Here is an 18,156-nt window from a genome sequence, read left to right as displayed (position 1 = left end):
ATCTAACCCAGCTGTGGGATGGTTGATAAGGAGGAAGGAGATTCTGCAATGGATGAGATAATCTCCATATTTTAGATGACACCTAGCTAGTAAGTGGAGATAAAAGGATTTCAACTCATTTCTTCCATATTCTAAAACCCATGTTCTTTCTTTCTCAACATAATGCCTTTCAAAGACCACACTATTTACTGTTAGACTGAATACTCTTGCTTGTCTAGAAAGACAAAACTTATTGTCTTCAGAATTGTCTATCCCATTAGATAGATGGGAGGATGGAGAGATACATGGAAGATAGATAATATATCTTATTGTTTTTGATATTCCAGGAATTAACAAATAAATACTGAATTTCCAGGGGATAGATACATTTTTAGAGAATAATAAATATTGATTAATGTATATTGTTTAGTAGATGAAAAAAAAAGATTAAATGACTATATGGATGCCTGGATGGAGGCATCTTATCTGACTTAGAATGACAAGTTCAGCTACCTGAGGATACCCAGGTATCTTCTGCATCAGAAACATAAAGTCCTTTACTTTGTGGTCAGCCTGGAATGGTGGATGTGCTGCCATGTTTGGTCTGACAATGGATCCAGGCAGCAATAGTGGCAATGCAGGCTCAATCAGATTGATTCCAGATGGTTTCATCAGGACCTTACAGTGGGCATCTACAATTGGCAACCCTGATTTGTATAGTTCATGACCCCAGGGAGGAGTGTTTAATTTGCCAGTCTGTAGTGTTCTAACAGGACAGACAAAACTTTTCAGCCATTGACAATACCCCAAGAGTCAGTAAAAATATAACAGGAAGCACACTGGCCAGAGCTACAAGGATGACCTTGAGTTCGGCCACCTAAGTAGAGGAACTTCCATTTTTGGTTCCGCATACCTGGGACTAAACACAAATAGCATCAGCATCCCAATGAACACCACTGGCTTCAATTTAGTGAAACCATTAGCGAAGCAGGCCCAGGCATTTAGTGAAACCTGTGAATCCAGGACCCCATTGAGCCAGCAGCTTTGCCTCAGGGGACTTTGAGTGGAGGGTGCTTCTCTTTACCAGAGGTTCTAATCAACCTCTCTCACTCACAAAGACTTTAGCTCAGAGGTGTCAGTAAGGTTGTGAGACTGCAAAGACAAAGAGCCTGCCACAGCTTGCTGTGCGCTTCCAATACAGCCAGTCAGTCTGGGCCTTACTTTAAGGATGCTGATTTGTGCCCTAGCTGATAATACAGACCAAGTAAAATGTCCAAGGAAGATCATACTGGCTCCAATATTCAGAGTCCAGTAAGGTGCTGGGCTTCTTTTTTTGATTATTGAGGCTAAAAAGACAGAAGTATCTGCTTGACTGCTGGAGGGAATTGCTCAGATAGCCCCTCAGTTTTGTCAGAGTTTTTATCCACTCCTGCTAGCTGAGGCTTCTGGCTTGCCAAGTAATAAGACATCATCTTAGTTAACAATTTGAACATCAGAAAATAAAGCCACTCATACTAAATCTTAGTGACAAATAGAAGAGGAATTTAGGTATTGAGGAAGTACTGTAAACATATTAGAAGCCTTGCCATATGAATAAAAATTCAAGGTCTTGGACCTCGAGTGCCAGTGGGATAGAAAAAAGATGTTGGAAAGGGAACACACCAAGTGCCATCAGTCAATGCAGTGGATTTAGTTATAGTTACATGTTTGGAATAGTTGAGGCAATGGGATCAACAGCAGAATCAATAATCGTCTGTGAGCCTCCAGATCCTATTAGCCTTTTTTTGCTGGCCATGCTTGGCTGTTGTTCTAAGATATTGCATTTTGGGTTACTATCCCTGCTGCCTCTAAGTCCTTAAGGTGATGATTTCCTTTTTTCTTCCTAAGATTCTCTTTTTTTGTGGGACTACGAAGAGAAAATAGAGAAAAGAATTGGAAGGAATGATTTATGTGTTCTGTTACTATTTTTCTACATATAACTCTTCCTGATCAAGAGAATCCCTTCTGGACTTTCTGAGAATTTACAATGAAATGTTAGTACTAATTATACATTCAGCAGTGAAAACCACACAAGTGTTACATTGAGTTGGCCCAGAGAACCCCATACACCAGGTCATTTAGCTTTCCTGCTCCATGGTAAAGCCTGCCCAAACCCAATAAGCTGAATTCTTCTTCCTCTCCTGCCAACTCCTGGAATGTAGCAGATTGTGATTTGGGCGACTGTATGCAACAGATCTGTAAGAGTTTGAGTGCTTGCCCTCCAGAAGTTCTCCAGTATATTTGGATGGGTGTGTATGTTCTTCATTCCCTCTTAGGTGCAGGGAAACTTTAACTTCATTCCTAATCATCTTTTTTCCTTAAAGCATATGAGGTTAGTATTACAGGGAAAGGAGAGACCATGAATCATGGAGAGTGAGAGTAGCTCTGTGCAATAAGAAGTCACATTTACTTGTGATTTTGAGGGGTGTGTAGGTGGTTTGCAGCTTAGTGAATATAGATTAATACTGTTTTTCGTCCAATTGAAGTCCTATAGCAGCAGCAAAGCCATCAATACTGCCAATCTAAAGACTGGCATATTAAACATATGCTTCCCCAGGGCACAAACTGTATGTATCTTCATAACTCATGTCGATGCTCATAGTAAGGTCCTGATGAGACCAATGGGGATCAAGCTGCTGACTGAGCCTGCATTGCCAAAATTGCTGTTTGCATTCATCATCATACTGAACATGGCAGCATATCCACCAATCCAGACTGAGCAAAAAGTAAATGACTTTACATTTCTGATGTGGAAGCTACCTGGGTATCCTCAGATAGTTGAGTTTGATTTTCCTTTTAGCCAGATTGTAGCCCTGTTCCCTCTTTGTTCCTTTAGTTAAGCATTCAGCAACTTATCTAATTTAACCTTTATTTTTTCATTCATTAAACAAATATTTATTACTCCCTGGAAATTGATAAATAATAAGATATAATACCTGTCCTCCAAAGAACTCTAACAGGATAAACAGATGTATAAACATGTGATTTACAATGCAATATGTTAATCACAATGACAGATGTAAACTATGGGAACAGAGAAGAGGAGCATCTACAATAGACTAGAATCAGAGAAATCTTGGTTTCTGCTCGTAATAATTGCATATTTCTCTCTTTCACAATCAGCAAAGGTACATTGCTCTATAACTATAGCCTGAAAGAGAGTGGAAACTTCTGCTCATCCAGAATGAAGTTTGGGACTTGAGGGTGATTGGTAGATTGGTGAGGATGTCCTGCCATTAGGGGATAGTCAGCAAAAACCAGGGCACCATTTGGGAGCTGTCTTTGGGTTTATTTCCCAGTACTTGGCCTGGAACCACTTTGTAAATTCCTCTATTGACAGGCATTAAACTGGAGGATCATTATTAAGCAGTTGAATATAAATTTCTTTAACATGTTGGATACCAATTCCCAAAGACATTCCAGAAATCCCTTTCATCAGTCTGCAAGTCTCTGATCCTTTCTCTTCCAGAAAACCATGACTGTCAGCATTCTGTCCTTGTTACCACTACTGTCCAGAACGGTGAAGGGGCTAAGATTTTACCCTACTTGTAATCTAAAAACCCTGACACAGTTTCATGAATGCCAGAATATCAGAAGACTCCTAGGACAAAGACAAGGGACTTTATTATTCACCACTGTAGCAGTAGCCAGACAGCAGTTTCTCAAGCCCCAGTTCCTATAGGGCGATGCAAAGTTGCCCAAGTGATATATTCCCATGCAATGGAGAATAACCCTCAGGCTGGGGAATGGAAATTTTTACAATGGTCAGTAAGCAAACTTATCTTCTGCTCTGGAAGTAAACATTTTTATCATCCAAAGCTGTAGTTATACAAAGATCCTTGAAAGATAGTCCGTAAGAAAAGTAGTCAGTGCTCCTGCTTATTCAAGGGCTCCAACCACAGTACCGTAGAGTAGAGATTCCTGCAAGTATGGGAATTTATGTAAGATGAAATTAACCCTTCTATGTTCATCTTCCTATTAACCATGTTCAGCTTTTACCAGATTGATGATCTTATGCTTGAATCATCCAAGTTCAACAGTCCCTGGTGAAAAGATTTGAAATTTATAAAAACTTGCCCTTGAATAACTGTCCCATTTATGTTTTCTCTTTGGGAGCAATATAAAAATGGGTTAGACAGTGCATTAATATTCTAAAACTGACATAAGCAATAATGAATAATATTTATTCAGGTAATAGACATTTTAATGTGCATGTTAAAAGTTTGAAAAACATTTAATTCACATTGCAGAGAACAAATAGGGAAGTATTGCTTCTTTAAACTTTTTTTTTTTTAGCTTACAGATTGCTGTGGACCAAAGGAAAGTGCTTCATGTATTGAGCAAAATAAAGACAATCAGTGTTTTGAAAATGAAACTGACAAAAAGACAAGAGTAAGTGTTAGAATGTTTTCTTTGTTTCTGTGTTTAATGGGCGAGATATGTCTTGTTCTCTGTGAAGTGTAAACTAATTTCTGGCTTTGGCGTGGACAGCATATGGGTTCTCCTGCTACTGAGTTGACACTGACTGTATATCATTTTGAGCAGTTGTGTTTTCATTTTGAGAATTTTATGTTCTTTGTGTGTTTTGGTGTATATTCTTAAGTTGCTGGTAATCACATAACCATTTGGTAAGCTACTTCACTTCTCCTCTCTTCTCCTGTCTGGTTCAGGACAGGAGAATAACCCTCACACGACTCTTCGGTAGTGGCTTTTAGGTCCTATCGGAGTTTTTTGGCAATAGCTTCCCCTAAGCAATCTGAAATCTACTTTAATCATACTTTTTGTGGTTGTCATGTGTATTCATTCAAAAACAGGGAATCCCAATCAATATCTATAGGGTAATGTTAAAGAGATCATAGTGCTTTAGATAATGAAATCAAGAAGAACTTGAATCCAAGGAAAGTATGTGTATTTCTAAGTACAAATATTTTATTACTCAGTAACCTCAGATTTATTTCTGATCAATTGCCACAAACTGATCCTTATTTATTATAGCCCAATGATATAAACTGGGGTTCCATTCTCCATTTTATTGATAAAGACATCAAATTTAATAATGAAAACAAGAAAGTAAACCATTATTTTTATGAATATCTAATACATATTTAAAGCACAGATAAAATTATTTTGGGAGATTATAAGTATTGGCTTTATTGAGACTTCTTGAAATATGCCTTCAATGGTGTTTCTTCTTGTCTTTCTTCTGAATCTTTTATTAGTAAGCAGAGGCAGTCTTCGTTATGGCTCTATAAGCCTTCAAGTTTCTTTCAAATATGGGGTGGTATGTCTACTGAATGGTAAATGTCAATAAAGAACAGTTTTTCTGTTTATTATCATTTATAACCTGGGCTGTTTTCTGTCATTGCCAATTAGTTGAGCCTCTTAATGTTGACTTGATCTTGGGATTTGGGTAAAGTTCTGAGTCAGTCCCAATTATGAATTTTCATCATTATGATGTGGAGTCTGGAGAGAATGGTCAAGAAAGAATTCTTCAGATATTTTACAGAGCAACTTAGTAAGTTTATTTAAGTAGCATGGGGACAGGGCCCGTGGGCAGAAAAAGCTGTACTTTTGCTTTATGAAACTGGTGGTTATGTGCTTAGTGCTCAAGGGGGATGGGATGTGCAGGGAATATTAGATCATAAATGTCTTCTTCAAATTTCTACTCATAAAACTACTTTCACAAGATTTCTCTGGTGCTTATCATTCAGCTCAGTACTAGCTAATGGTGAGAAGTACTGGCAGATGTGAGATCCTTTAAGAATGTAGCAGCCAGTACCTATTTGATCCTTATCAAAGCTATGCAGGGTATAGGTCAGCCTACTGGGCTAAAGGTGAACATTTTTCTGCTTCTATTCCTCTTCAATGACTGTGAGGAATTTAGTTAACATAAGAAAGGTTGTATGGTGAATTGTACTTCCCTTTGTAAGGAAACTATGGAAACTAGAGCCAAATTTAACTAGTGAACAGTTTACAGAATACCTCTATAAAAGACCATTGTCTCCTCTGCTGAAAAATGTTTTTGTTTAACATAGAATCTGTTATTCAAGCTATCTGAGACTGTTATAATACCCTAAATGTGTTTCCAGAAAAGGAAGTCATCTAATTTGGCAGTGACACTATTTTTCTCCAAAAGGCTAGAGGGAGAGGGTGAATGTCCATACTAGATTTATGAATACCTAGAAAACAAATTTTTAGACTTCCTGGCTGTCTAAAGGATATTTGTATTCTTGCTTCCTGAAAATGAAGTCATCAGGCCTTAGTAAGATACAAATGTGCCAACTTGTCAAGCAGCTAAATTAAGTAAGTGCTGGCAAATATACTAGGAAAACTTTTGTGTTTTTATCGTGGGAAAATATATTGCTAGTCTATGTAATTTAAATTCTAAAAGCTTTAGTTTTTTAACCTCACAGGTTAGTTATGAGATTTTAATGAGATCCTAAATATGAACATGTTTAGTCCTACCTGGCAAATAGTAGATTTTTATTCTATTGAAATAAATTTCAAGTCTTACATTTGTTTTACTAAGGTGGTAGATTCTGTTACAAATAGTTCTCAGGGTTTCCTTGGGTCCATATCTATATTACATAACTACGTTTATACCATTTTTTTGGCTGGAAACCCTTTGGTCAAGAAGAGGCTCCTGCCTTGATTTCTACTTGTTGCTGTTCAAAATAAGTTCTGATTGAATTAAAATAAGCATCAGTGAGAAACTCCTAATTATCTTAAGAAGAAAATTCTATCACAAACAAAAGAATAGTCATGATTATTGTATGAACACAAGATGTTACTATAGCTATTTAGTTCATAGACAGTTCTTCAAAGGATGTTGACAGTAAACCACAATTTGGAAATCACAATTGTTTAGATCTATTAAATATTACACTGGACTTTGGTTTCTTCATCTTCATAATTAGGGTGTTAGATCAGATTATTTTTAAGGATTCTTCCAGATCTAAAATCTGATCATTCTGTGGCAGTCAATAGCAGACAAATTATATTGTATAAATAGAGTCCACTAATAATACAATTAAAGTATGTTAGCCAGCAGTAACTAATGAGCCCCATACAAATTTAGACTTATGTGATAGACATGTATCTAGAACAATAAACAGGAACATCTTCATTAAGCCATATTAATTTGAGAAAATTTTAACAACCCAGCTCATGGGCCAGTGATTCTTTTTTTTTTTTGAAGATTTTATTTATTTATTTGAGAGAGAGAGAGAGAGAGCACAAGTGGGGGGAAAGGGCAAAGGGAGATGGAGAGGCAGACTCCCTGCCCAGCAGGGAGCCTGATGTAGAACTCCATCCCAGGACCCTGGGATCATGAGCAGAGCCGAAGACAGATACTTAACCGACTGAGCCACCCAGGCACCCTGGGCCCATGATTCTTAAAGTGTGGTCCCCCAACCACAACCATTAGTATCATCTTAATTCTTAGGCTCCACTTCAGATCAAGTGAATTGGAGAAATGCAAAGAGTGGGACCCAGACATCTGTTTTAATGAGACCGCCAACTGATTCTTAGGTTTGCTACAATTTGAGAACCACTGCCATGAATAGTAAACCTCTGGACTTCCCTCTGAAGAGTCACTTGACATCTTTCCTGTCACATGCTTTAAACCAGTCAATTTAGGGAAGACCTAGAAAGTGATTAAAGAATTTATAAGGCAATTAAGATAGAAGAAATGCACCAGATGTACTTTTTAGGTTTCTTGTATGCATTTCTCATTTGTTGGTGATCCTCCCCAAAACTCTGTGCTCTGATTTTCTAACATCATTCAGAAACATGTTGATGTCTGTATTGCTCTCTACTTGCTTTTAGTTGCCCACTTTTGACCATAGCTTAATTCATAACAGGCTTCTGGAAGCTATTATACCAGATGGGAGATGTCTTCCCTAAAAATATTGATCCATAAAAATCAGAATCAGAAATAACTTTTTTTTTTAAAGATTTTATTTATTTTCTTGAGAGAAAGCAAGAGAGAAAGAGTGAGAGTGAGAGAGAGAGAGCCCAGAGGGAGAGGAAGAAGCAGACTCTCTGCTGGGCTTGATCCCAGGACCCCTCAATCATGACCTGAGCCTAGGGCAGATGCTTAACTAAGGGAGCCTCCCTCAAAATAACTTTCAATTGCATTCCTTATCTTTGCTCAGCAGGGAAACTTCCCCAATTTTTATTATACTTTTAGCGGAATTTTAATATGTTTCGCGATGCTTTTTGCCATCATTGAGGTTTAGACAACTGATTTCTCCTCTTTACGAAGTAGTTTTTTCAATTGCAAACTTTATCTTGCTCCAGTTTCAGGACTTACATGGATCATGGTGTTGCCACTTGTCATATGATGTGGAAAACTCTGAAGTTACAAAGGGCAATAAAATTTGCAAAATGTGTCATAGATATGTTTTCCAGAACTGACGAAATTTTGTAAATCTAGTAAGAAAATTAAAATGAGGAAATGAAAATAAAGATATCATTGAGAATTCTAGACCTTCACTGATGAAGAAATATTTTAAATTTAATGTGACTCTTTTATTTTATTATTTCCCTTGAACAATCTTAAATAAGTGGAAGTATCTTTTAAGGCTATGCTCCATGTTCAAATAAATCTAATAAACAGAAGGTAAAGTTTGGAGATATGGTTTTCTAGAATACCTAGTGAGAAACAATGAGGAATTTTAATCAGGTCACAGGGAGAGGAGGGAACTTTGACAGGGCTTGATGATCAAGTAGATTTGAGAGATGGGTGGTATCAGGATGAAAATAGGGATATTTAGGTTGCCTAATGGATAAACAGAATGAATTCAATAATGACGTCTTAAATTTGAGACAATGGTGGAACAGCTAAGGGGAAGTATTATTAGAGGTGCTGGACAGATTGGTTGAGAACCAAGTGTGATGTCAAAAGTAGGACAGTGTGATAGAGTGAAAAGAATATAAGGTCCACAGTCAGAGACCACAGTTTATATCTTGGCTCTACCACTAATTAATCATGTAACCTTGAGCAGATTAAATGGCCTCTATTTTTATTTGTAAAATGTAGATAGTCTCTATCTTGTAGGTCCACAATAAGGATCAAATGAAACAGTTATATATGAAAGAACTGACAGCTAAATGTTCTGGTTATTTGATTTGCAGACATGACTGTCTCTTAAAAATATTTTAAGTTTTAGATAATGTCTTGGTTCTTTGGTATTTTAAATCTAATTTCTTAAGCAGAAAACAGATTCTAGCTAATCTTGTGAATTAAAACTGGTTAGTAAAGATATTAAGTGGATACTATGCAAATACCATAATGGATGGGGCATAAAGTTAGGTCCCTTTTAACAAGAACAGAGAGGTAACTGGATGGAGAGAAATTTGACTGGAAAGGAAGCATGGTGTAGGTAGGGGTACATCATAACTGGAAGCCAGAGAACTTGGGTCATTGTCTTTGTACTCTGATTACTTGGGTGTTCTTGGACAAATCACTTGGACAAATCACAAATCAAACTGAGGCTTTGCCTCAGTTTCCTAATCTAAAGTGACTAGATAATTTACATTTTAAGTTATAATACATTTATAACACTTTGATAGAATAGGAAAATTATTGTTAGAGAATCCCAACATTGCCTTTAATTTTTTTTTCAGATTAAAATGTATCTGTTAATGTACTCTGCACCTTCTGATTAAGAGTAACTTTGCAGCTCGGCTCTATTTCACTATTTACTGTCCCTGACAATATTTATAAGGAATCTTCTTTTCCTTAATGCTACTCAGCCATGGGAAAGAAGGTTTTTATATTTATTTGTTTTAGGGAATGAGAGCAGAATGGGGATTTCCTTGCCTTTATATATGTACCTTAGATGATCTCCATGGTCCTTATTTTAAAATGGTTCCAAGTTAATCTTCCTGGAGAACTAAGTTCAAAATACCCCAGAATTGTCCCCCCACCCCCACCCCATACCAGCCTCAGGCTCCACACAGCAAGGCCTACCTGCTGGTTGCCCTCCAGTCTGAAAAAACAAACAGAATCAGAGGATTAAAAGTAATTTTAATAGTAATTTGGAGCAATGACTCTGCTCAGTCTTAAACCTCCTCTACTGCTGCCCTATAAGGGAGAATTTATCATTTCCTGGAAGGCCTCTAGTTATAGGATATTTACCACCTCCCAAGGTATTCACTCCATCTGGGCAAGTTTAAATATTATGTAGTTATTTTTTAAAATTAAACTCATGATATTTAAACTATTTTAGCATATTTTCTATTTTCTAATGTCAGTGAAAGTAAAGTGGTAAACTTCTAAGTATCTGGAATTAATGGGGAATAATCTTTTCTTTTTAATGAGATACTGTAGTTAACTCTGGATAATTTGGTTTACTAATGTAAAATGTAGAAGGTAATTACTCCTCATTTTCTGGTTGATGAAATATTGTGCTTTATCTTTGAACATCTTGTAGTGCCTCAGGGTCAGTGTTCTGCCAATTAAAGAACAATGACTGGACTTCTATACTAGCAATGCAGGAGATCAGTTTTTTGTATAGCCAACTCTGATATATTCATAAAGCAATTTTATTTTTTTAAAGATTTTTATTTATTTATTTGAGAGGGAGACAGGGATAGCGAGAGAGAGCACATGAGTGGGGAAAAGAGGGAGAAACAGGCTCCCCTGTGAGCAGGGAACCCGATGTGGGGCTCAGTCCCAAGACCCTGGGATCATGACCTGAGCTGAAGGCAGACGCTTAACCAACTGAGCCACCCAGGCGTCCCTTCATAAAGCAATTTTAACTGGTCAATCCAAATATCAATTTACTGATTTACTAGCTGCCTCTAAAGCAACACAAATACTACAGAAATATTCTGGTCATTTGGTATTTCTGTATTTAGGAATCTAGGTTTTTTTTGTTTTGTTTTTTGTTTTTGTTTTTGTTTTTACAACTGTTTGAAAACAGCAAAGCATACTCTGACAGATTAGGGAATATTCAGATATAGAGCCCTCAAACCAAACATTTGAAGTTTATGGTATTTACTATCTGGATAGATGAATTAATGATTTTGGAAGTACATCGGATCACACAAAGGTGGGATGACTTGCCCTTGGATGATCAAGCTCCACGACCTGGTTCATCTGCTCAGTCAGTAGAGTGCCCACCATGCACTGGTTTATCAACTGAAGAGCTATATAAATTTGAGCAAGTCAATTTTTCTGAGCCTCAGTTTCATCACCTGTAAAATTATACTTAATTCACTGGTTGTAAATACTCAATAAGAATATGTATATGAATGTGTCTAATTACAGCCTGCTAAATAAAAAGTTAATGCTAAATTTGAAAATTATTCTTTATTTTCTGTATTTATAAATACTATGGTTAGTGTAAACATGTATTTAGAAACCAAGCTACATTAAAAGTGATAGATTGCAAATTTTGTGTTGGATCCTGATTTTAACCCTGTTTTTAAAAAAAGAGTTTCTTTGGGATACAGCTTATTTATTCATTCAAAAAGTCTTTCACATCTGCTACACAGCTGGGCACTGTTCTAAACACTGGAGGTACAGCCGTGGACAAAATAGATAAACTTCTTGCTCCCAGGAATAAATTTCAAGTAGAGGATATGTAAGATATGAATAAAGAAGATAATTTCAGATTGTGATGGTTGCCATGAAGGAAATAAGTAGGATTACTTAAGAGAGAATGATGGAAGGGAATGTAATTTAATTAAGGAGGTCAGCTGGGGAAGGCCTTATAGAGTGCTAACGTCTGAGCAGAGACCTGAATGATGTGAAGGAGACAGCTGTGTGGAAACCCGGGGAAGAGGGTTTCAGACAGAGGGAACAACAAATTCAAGGCCTTGAGGAAGAATGAGAGTGAAATACCATGAGGAATAGATAGCAGGCCAGCGTGATGGGATGTAAAAAGGTAGAATGTGGGAAGGGTGGTTAGCAAATACCCCAGAGGTGATTTATATCAACTTGAAAACAAAATAGCATTTCAGACCATATAGCTTTCCAGATTTGTGGCCTATGCACAACTATTTGGATTACTAGACTCTATTTGACTCATAGCATATTGTATAATGTAGGAAAAATTAAGCTTTATAAGGAATGTACTTAATGCTCAGCAAACTTTATATAAGCTTTTTTTTAGGGGAACGGTTTTTATTGAATGTTTTTATCATTTATAGTTTACCACCTGTAATTTTCTAAATTTCAAAGGTTGTTTCAATTTGATGATAATAACAGGGGGGTGGTTACATGGTCATCAGTTACATATGTTTCAACTCACTTACATGAACAAAATTGACATGCAAACCATTGTGGGGAAGTAGGTGAAAAGTGAACATTTCTTGATTTCTGTGGCAATTTTTGATTCATTCAAAATTCTTATTTAATTTTTATGTTTGCCTTATAAAAAATACTACGTACTTAACACACACAGAATACATAGACTCCTACCTTTCATAAATCATTTTCAAGACCCGGTACTATCCATATATTTTTTCATCATGGAAACTCTCTAGAAAAGTCAGTCCTTTTCTAGTTGATCCTAATTTCCTATTTGCCTCTGGAGAGTTTGGAAACGAGGGCAGGCATTTTGCCCTGATCTGCCTGCTGCAGTCTATTTATTTTACTAAGCTAACAAGCTATGCAGATGTCATTCGTGCGCCTGCTGTCCTGGGTATATGGGGAACAGACAGACGGAATGGAAGTCCATGTGGGTGGATTTCTTCAGTTATTTCCCTTGGAGCTAATCTTTCTAACTGGAAGCTATTCCTTCTGGGTTGCTCCCAAGGTCCTTATAAACTATGAAGACCTCGGTGTAGGAGCCCAGGGACGTGCCTGTCTTTTTACGGGGAATGCAAGTTGTTTGTAATTAGTCTGCACAGAGTCCGGGCTCCTTCCGCTGGGGAATGCCTTTCAGATCTGTCTGTGTCTCACTCTCAGGTTGGACCCAGGGAGGCAGAAACTGCCTCAGGATTTGAGGCATGGAAAGCACACTGCATTCTGGGTTGGAGTAACCTAGGTGCTGTGTCACCTAGGACGAATCTCACAGAGAGCTTCAGTTTCTTCATCTATGAAACAGGGGTTATATTTCCTTTTTGAAGGGTATAGTGACCATCAGAGATAATATGTATAAAGTATGTGCCACAGTATTTCTGATAATAGCCACTCGATAAATATAAATATAATAAAGATAAATATTTGTATTTGCAAATATCTTCAGATATATACACCAATCTTAATTGGTGTATTTCTTTCTTAAATATATAAATATGTGTTATATATATTCTTTCTTAAATATATATACACACATATATATATCAATGATAGCTATTTGTACATATCGTTCTCAAGTGGACAAAGGATGCATATCATAGGTTAAAAAAATCTCTTATCATGAAAAATAAGTGGCATAACTGAAGCTGTGATCATTCTTTCATTCCCAAAATATTTATTTTGTAAACTCTTAAGTAAGGGTATCATGCTAAGTGGCAGAGAATTGTATTATATCTGTCCTCAAGGGGCTTAGATTCTAGGAGAATAAGCACAGGATATATCTCACTATTAGAGGTTTTTTTTTTTTTTTCTCCTACTGGGAAAAAAAAACAAAATAAAGTAATGAATATAAATGGTTAAGATACAGACTCAGTGTAAGTAATTTATAAAAGTAATTTTCTGATATCAAACCTCCAATGGTAGATTTTACTAAGAATCAATATGTTCCTGGATTGGTATCATTAACCTTAAGGAATATCAAATCAAATAAAGCAGTTTTCAGGCTTTATATCTTGCCAAACAGTTCTTGTGAAATCACAGACCCAATCTGAGCTGTATGTCCGTTAAAAAAAAAAAAAAAAAAAAAAGCTTCAAGCTGATGCCTTGTTAATTTTAAAAATAAAAGAATGTTTCCCTTGAGACAAAGGGGTGGATTATCTTCTATCATCTTTAAATCTGAGGAAAATCAATGGAGAGCAAGGTATACACAAAGTAGAAAGCTGCATCCTAAATGGAACTACACTTTAAAGTGTTATTTTCTTTTATCCGAACATACAAACATTGTCCAATTAATCACATGTGGTAAACAAAACCTAATGATTATAGAACATGTATATTTTGACAGCACATTTATACTCACTTAAACATTACATGAATGATGTTCTTTCCGCCCCCCCCCCCAGCAGAGGCTGCATGTTGTTTGTAAAATGCCTGCTCTAAAGTGCTTTTATTTAATGGAAACCCATTGGATGTGTTCATGTAAGCTGACTGCATAAAGAGGAAAGATATTATTGATTTACTTCTTTTTCAAACATAAAGTGTGCATAACATTCTTCTTCCTCACAACTTCTAGCTAACCCAGTGGGTCCTTCTCAACTCAGCACAGGGTTCCTCTCTGTAAAGCCTTCTCTGGCTACTCTATTCTGGATTAAATGCCTCTGTGTTGTGCTTCTCAAACACCCCAAGTGCTTGCTGTACTGTACGAGTTGATTCATGTGTAGGCAGGGATTTGGCTAGCTTTTACTTGCCCTTGTGTCCCCACATAAGTACATTGTCAAGCACGTTTGTTGAATTAACGAGATACTGGAGTAGGCAAAGGGAATATAGAGTCAAATTTGCCATCAAGGAGCATGTCATGGTCTAGTAAGTGATACAAACATTCATCCAAAAATTATATAGCGAGCCCTCAATAAACATGTGCTGGGTGCATGACTTCAGAAGTGTATATGGTATGTCTGCTATGCTAGATGAGTTGCCTTTATTCTGTAGGTCTTTACAGTTTGTGGAGTGTTTCATCTGTGATTAGTCAGGCAGAAGGTTAGTCAAGCTCCCTCTGTCAGTTTGTCCATATCTTAGCTTTCTCTACTCTAGGAAAATGGATGTGGTTCCAAAGATACCTTTCTTCCAAGGGTACCTTGTAAAATATCCATCTTATTCTGCTACACGATTTACTTCCTTTCTCTAATTCCTGACTGTGTTCTGATCATGACCAACAAAACTCTGGACTTGTAGTAAGTTACTAGGTATTTGTCCTGGGTAAGTCATTTAAATTTTCAAGGTGGTGAGACTGTCACAAGTGTTTTATCAACTTTAAAGTGCTATAGGAACATAAAGCCTAATGATTTTGAAGATGAATATGGCAGTCAATCAATTGCATATTAGATAGCTTGTTTGTGTCATGGAAACACTGATACCTGGGAATGCTCAAGGACATGATGTTATACATACTTGAACACAAGTTTAGGAAGTAATGAATTAAATTATTATTATGGTGTAATAAATGAGGAAGTCAAAGTGATGATTTTTTTAACCTTTTTATATTACTGAACCATAAGAGAGTCACCTAATTTAATTTTACTTGTGTTGTTTAACTTGAAAATTATCTGGTTTATTACACCAGTGGGATAACAGTTTTATATCTATAAACAATTTTTTGAACCAGTTTTTTTTTCTTTTCTCCTCTGAACACATATCTGATTTGCTATGAACTTTTTAATTAAAAAAATCCTTAGAAAAGTGCTCTCAATTTAGTAGAATAATGGCATGTCAGTTTTTGAGACACTTATCTATTTCGCAATCAGGAAGCTATCAAGACTAGAACCTGAATAATTCATGAAAGGTGGAGGAATTTTACATGTTCATCCTGTTTTCAAATTGTTTATTGTAGAAAATATACTTTCTATAAAAATTGAGGGGTGTGTGTTTGTGGTACGTGGGGAATGGTTAATCACAGTGTGTATGGGTCCCTAGACACTTCTTCTTATTGCCCTCAATGATCCAGCTGACCATGTTTTTTCCCTCTAGGAGGCAAAAGGAGGCATTGATTTCCCATTTTTATTGGTCAGGTAGTGCTTTCCAGCCTGTCATTCATTCTCTCTAGTTCCCCCACCCCTTCTCTCTGCGCCCCTGTTTCTTTCTGTCTGTTTCAGTCTGTCTTTGTCTATCTGTCTAATAGGATGAAGGAAAAGTATGTTATCATCTAGAGTGTTGCTGGTTAAGCATATCAGATGCAGTCTGTGTAGCAGTTTCCCTGGAAGATTGGGAGGGATTTGAGGGTAGGGGGAAGGTTAATCCCTTGGCTGTTAAAATGCTGCGGAAGGGAACACAAAGCTCTAACCACATAATAAGTGCCCGTAGGCAGCCAGTGAGGAGCGAAAAGTTCAGGAAAAGAACTCTTTTTTTTTTTTTTGTCTCTCATAATGTGGAACTTCTGTAAACACTTTGGAACTTCCTCTCACCCCAATTTTATAATATACTTATTTCTTTAAGTATTTAGGTTGTTTGTGTATTCACAGACGTCAGTGACCGCACAAATAGGTACAGAAATAAAAGAAGAAATTTAATGCTTTCTAAGTTAAACCACCAAATCCTCAGTTTTTAATGTTCCTGGCCTCAATTTTCCTTTTCCAGCTGTTAGTCATTTTAAGAAGCTGCCCTTGTAATTGCAAGTGAGTTGGGATGTGATGTATTCAGCACTGCATGCACTGTAGCTTTTCAGTCATATCTTTCGAGTCATTTAGACTCCCAGGGAATCATGTTCATAATAAATAGCTTTTTATTATCCAAAGCCGCTGTTCTGGCAGCGAAACGACAGCCCTTTGATAGATGGGCCGGGTAGTTTTTTATGTTGTGCTTACTCAGAGTTGTTAGTAGGAAAGACGAAGGCAGCAAAGGGGGGACTTTGGCAAAGCAGCTCTTATGGGTAGACTGAAGCAGCAGATCAGAATTCAGAAACAAGAACGAGAGCTGAAATGTGATTCTCTGGTGCCTGGTGTAACACTCCTCTCCACGATAGAACTGTGCGGGGCACTCTCAGGAGCCTTGTTCCGATCTCCGAATCCACTAAAGGACCATGCAGTCGCGGAGCCCAGCAAGCCACCAGGAAGTTTTGCCGGAGCTGATTTCTAGGGCATTTTCCGGTGCCTAGGAGAATCCTGCTTGCTTTGAACTGTATGGAGGAGGGCTCCAGTTTCCCATGAGGGGCCCCCTTGGAAAAGCCGTCTGTGCAGAATCCAGGCTCTGCTTCTCTCTGTGTGCTATTTATCAAAAGGCTTTTCTCACCTTTGCTGATTTGCTGGTGTGATTTCCATGTACTGAGTCCTGTGTAGGGATCCAGGATGGATTGCCTGTGCATTGTCACCACAAAGGTAGGATAGGAAACAGGGCTGTTGTGTGCAGCATTTTTCTATTATTATTCTGGTCCTGTAATTAAACAGCTCTGGTAGGTGCTGCCAGTTCATGAGATAAAATGATTAGTATAATGTACTTTGCTTGGCATTTTGTTCCCCATGAGGGTCTGAGGGTCCTATCCTTATTTGATTTCAACTTCTTATAATGATATTGTGTGTTTGTGCAAATGAAAGGAGAATTTGCCTGTGTTTTTTATGGAAGAATTTGCTTTTGCCTCTATTTATAGCTCAATATTAAAATATCTATAGTAGTAGTATAGCTTACACATCATTTTAACATAACATATCAGGGTAGTCTTTCTGAGTGTGATAATTAGCTTTTCATTTAAAAACCATGTCTCCTATGCTTGAAGAAGCCAATCAGCTTTACTGTGGCTTGACATATTGTTTCTGATTGGAGAATTCTGACATTCTGCATTTTAGTGATTTTTTTAAAGGAAAAAAATATCTTTAGGCCCCGATTTAAAACAAACAAACAAACAAACACAATATTTATTGTTGAACCGATTCTATTTTGATTAGAGGCAAATTAAATATTTGCATTATCAGAAATAGAAACAAAAGTGGGATGGAATAAAATCAATAGGCATTCCTTTTATGGGTTTATGGCAAAGAGCTAGAAATTTCAAATGCATTTTGTTTTATTCTGTCATCAGTTCAAAAAAATATATTTAAATTTCATAAACACTGGTTATTTAATTAGAAATTACTATTTTTAGAAAAAAACTAATTAAAACACACTTATTCATTAGCTTTCTTTTCATTTTGCATGTAGGCACACTGTGAGTTAGTTTGAGCTATATCTTTTAGTATCTCACATTGACTAGACACCCATTAAACATGACAAAATCAATAGCTTAGTGCATAAGCCTCATTAAGTGTAGATTTCCCACTGTGATCTCCTTTCACCACTAAAGAAAAGATTATTTAATTTTGAAGCCACAAGCTAAGTTCTTCATAGTATGACCTTAAATA

The 18,156-nt window shown here is 36.8% G+C and overlaps 1 protein-coding gene across 8 annotated transcripts in view; it reads left to right on the top strand.

Annotated features, from left to right (window-relative positions):
- Nucleotides 1-18,156, top strand: part of DLG2 (discs large MAGUK scaffold protein 2) — a 2,181,535-nt gene that overhangs the window by 526,229 nt on the left and 1,637,150 nt on the right. For 6 of the 8 annotated variants that reach the window (XR_012374525.1, XM_073879808.1, XM_073879828.1 and 3 more), the window contains exon 4: nt 4,315-4,410. Coding sequence is in view for 7 of the 8 variants with exons in the window: in XM_073879808.1 (XP_073735909.1) it covers nt 4,315-4,410 (96 nt within the window). In the remaining variant the exon portion in view is untranslated. Of the gene's footprint in view, nt 1-4,314; nt 4,411-16,609; nt 17,140-18,156 lie in introns of those variants that run through there. The other 2 variants (XM_073879811.1, XM_073879817.1) reach the window with 2 other exon arrangements.

Source organism: Callorhinus ursinus, unplaced genomic scaffold, assembly GCF_003265705.2.
Source record: "Callorhinus ursinus isolate GAN/ISIS: 27379988/994484 unplaced genomic scaffold, GSC_fseal_2.0 scaffold35, whole genome shotgun sequence".
Classification (NCBI taxonomy): Eukaryota; Metazoa; Chordata; class Mammalia; order Carnivora; family Otariidae; genus Callorhinus; species Callorhinus ursinus.
The sequence above is the reverse complement of the archived record's forward strand: the minus strand, read 5'-3'. Positions and strand labels throughout refer to the sequence as shown.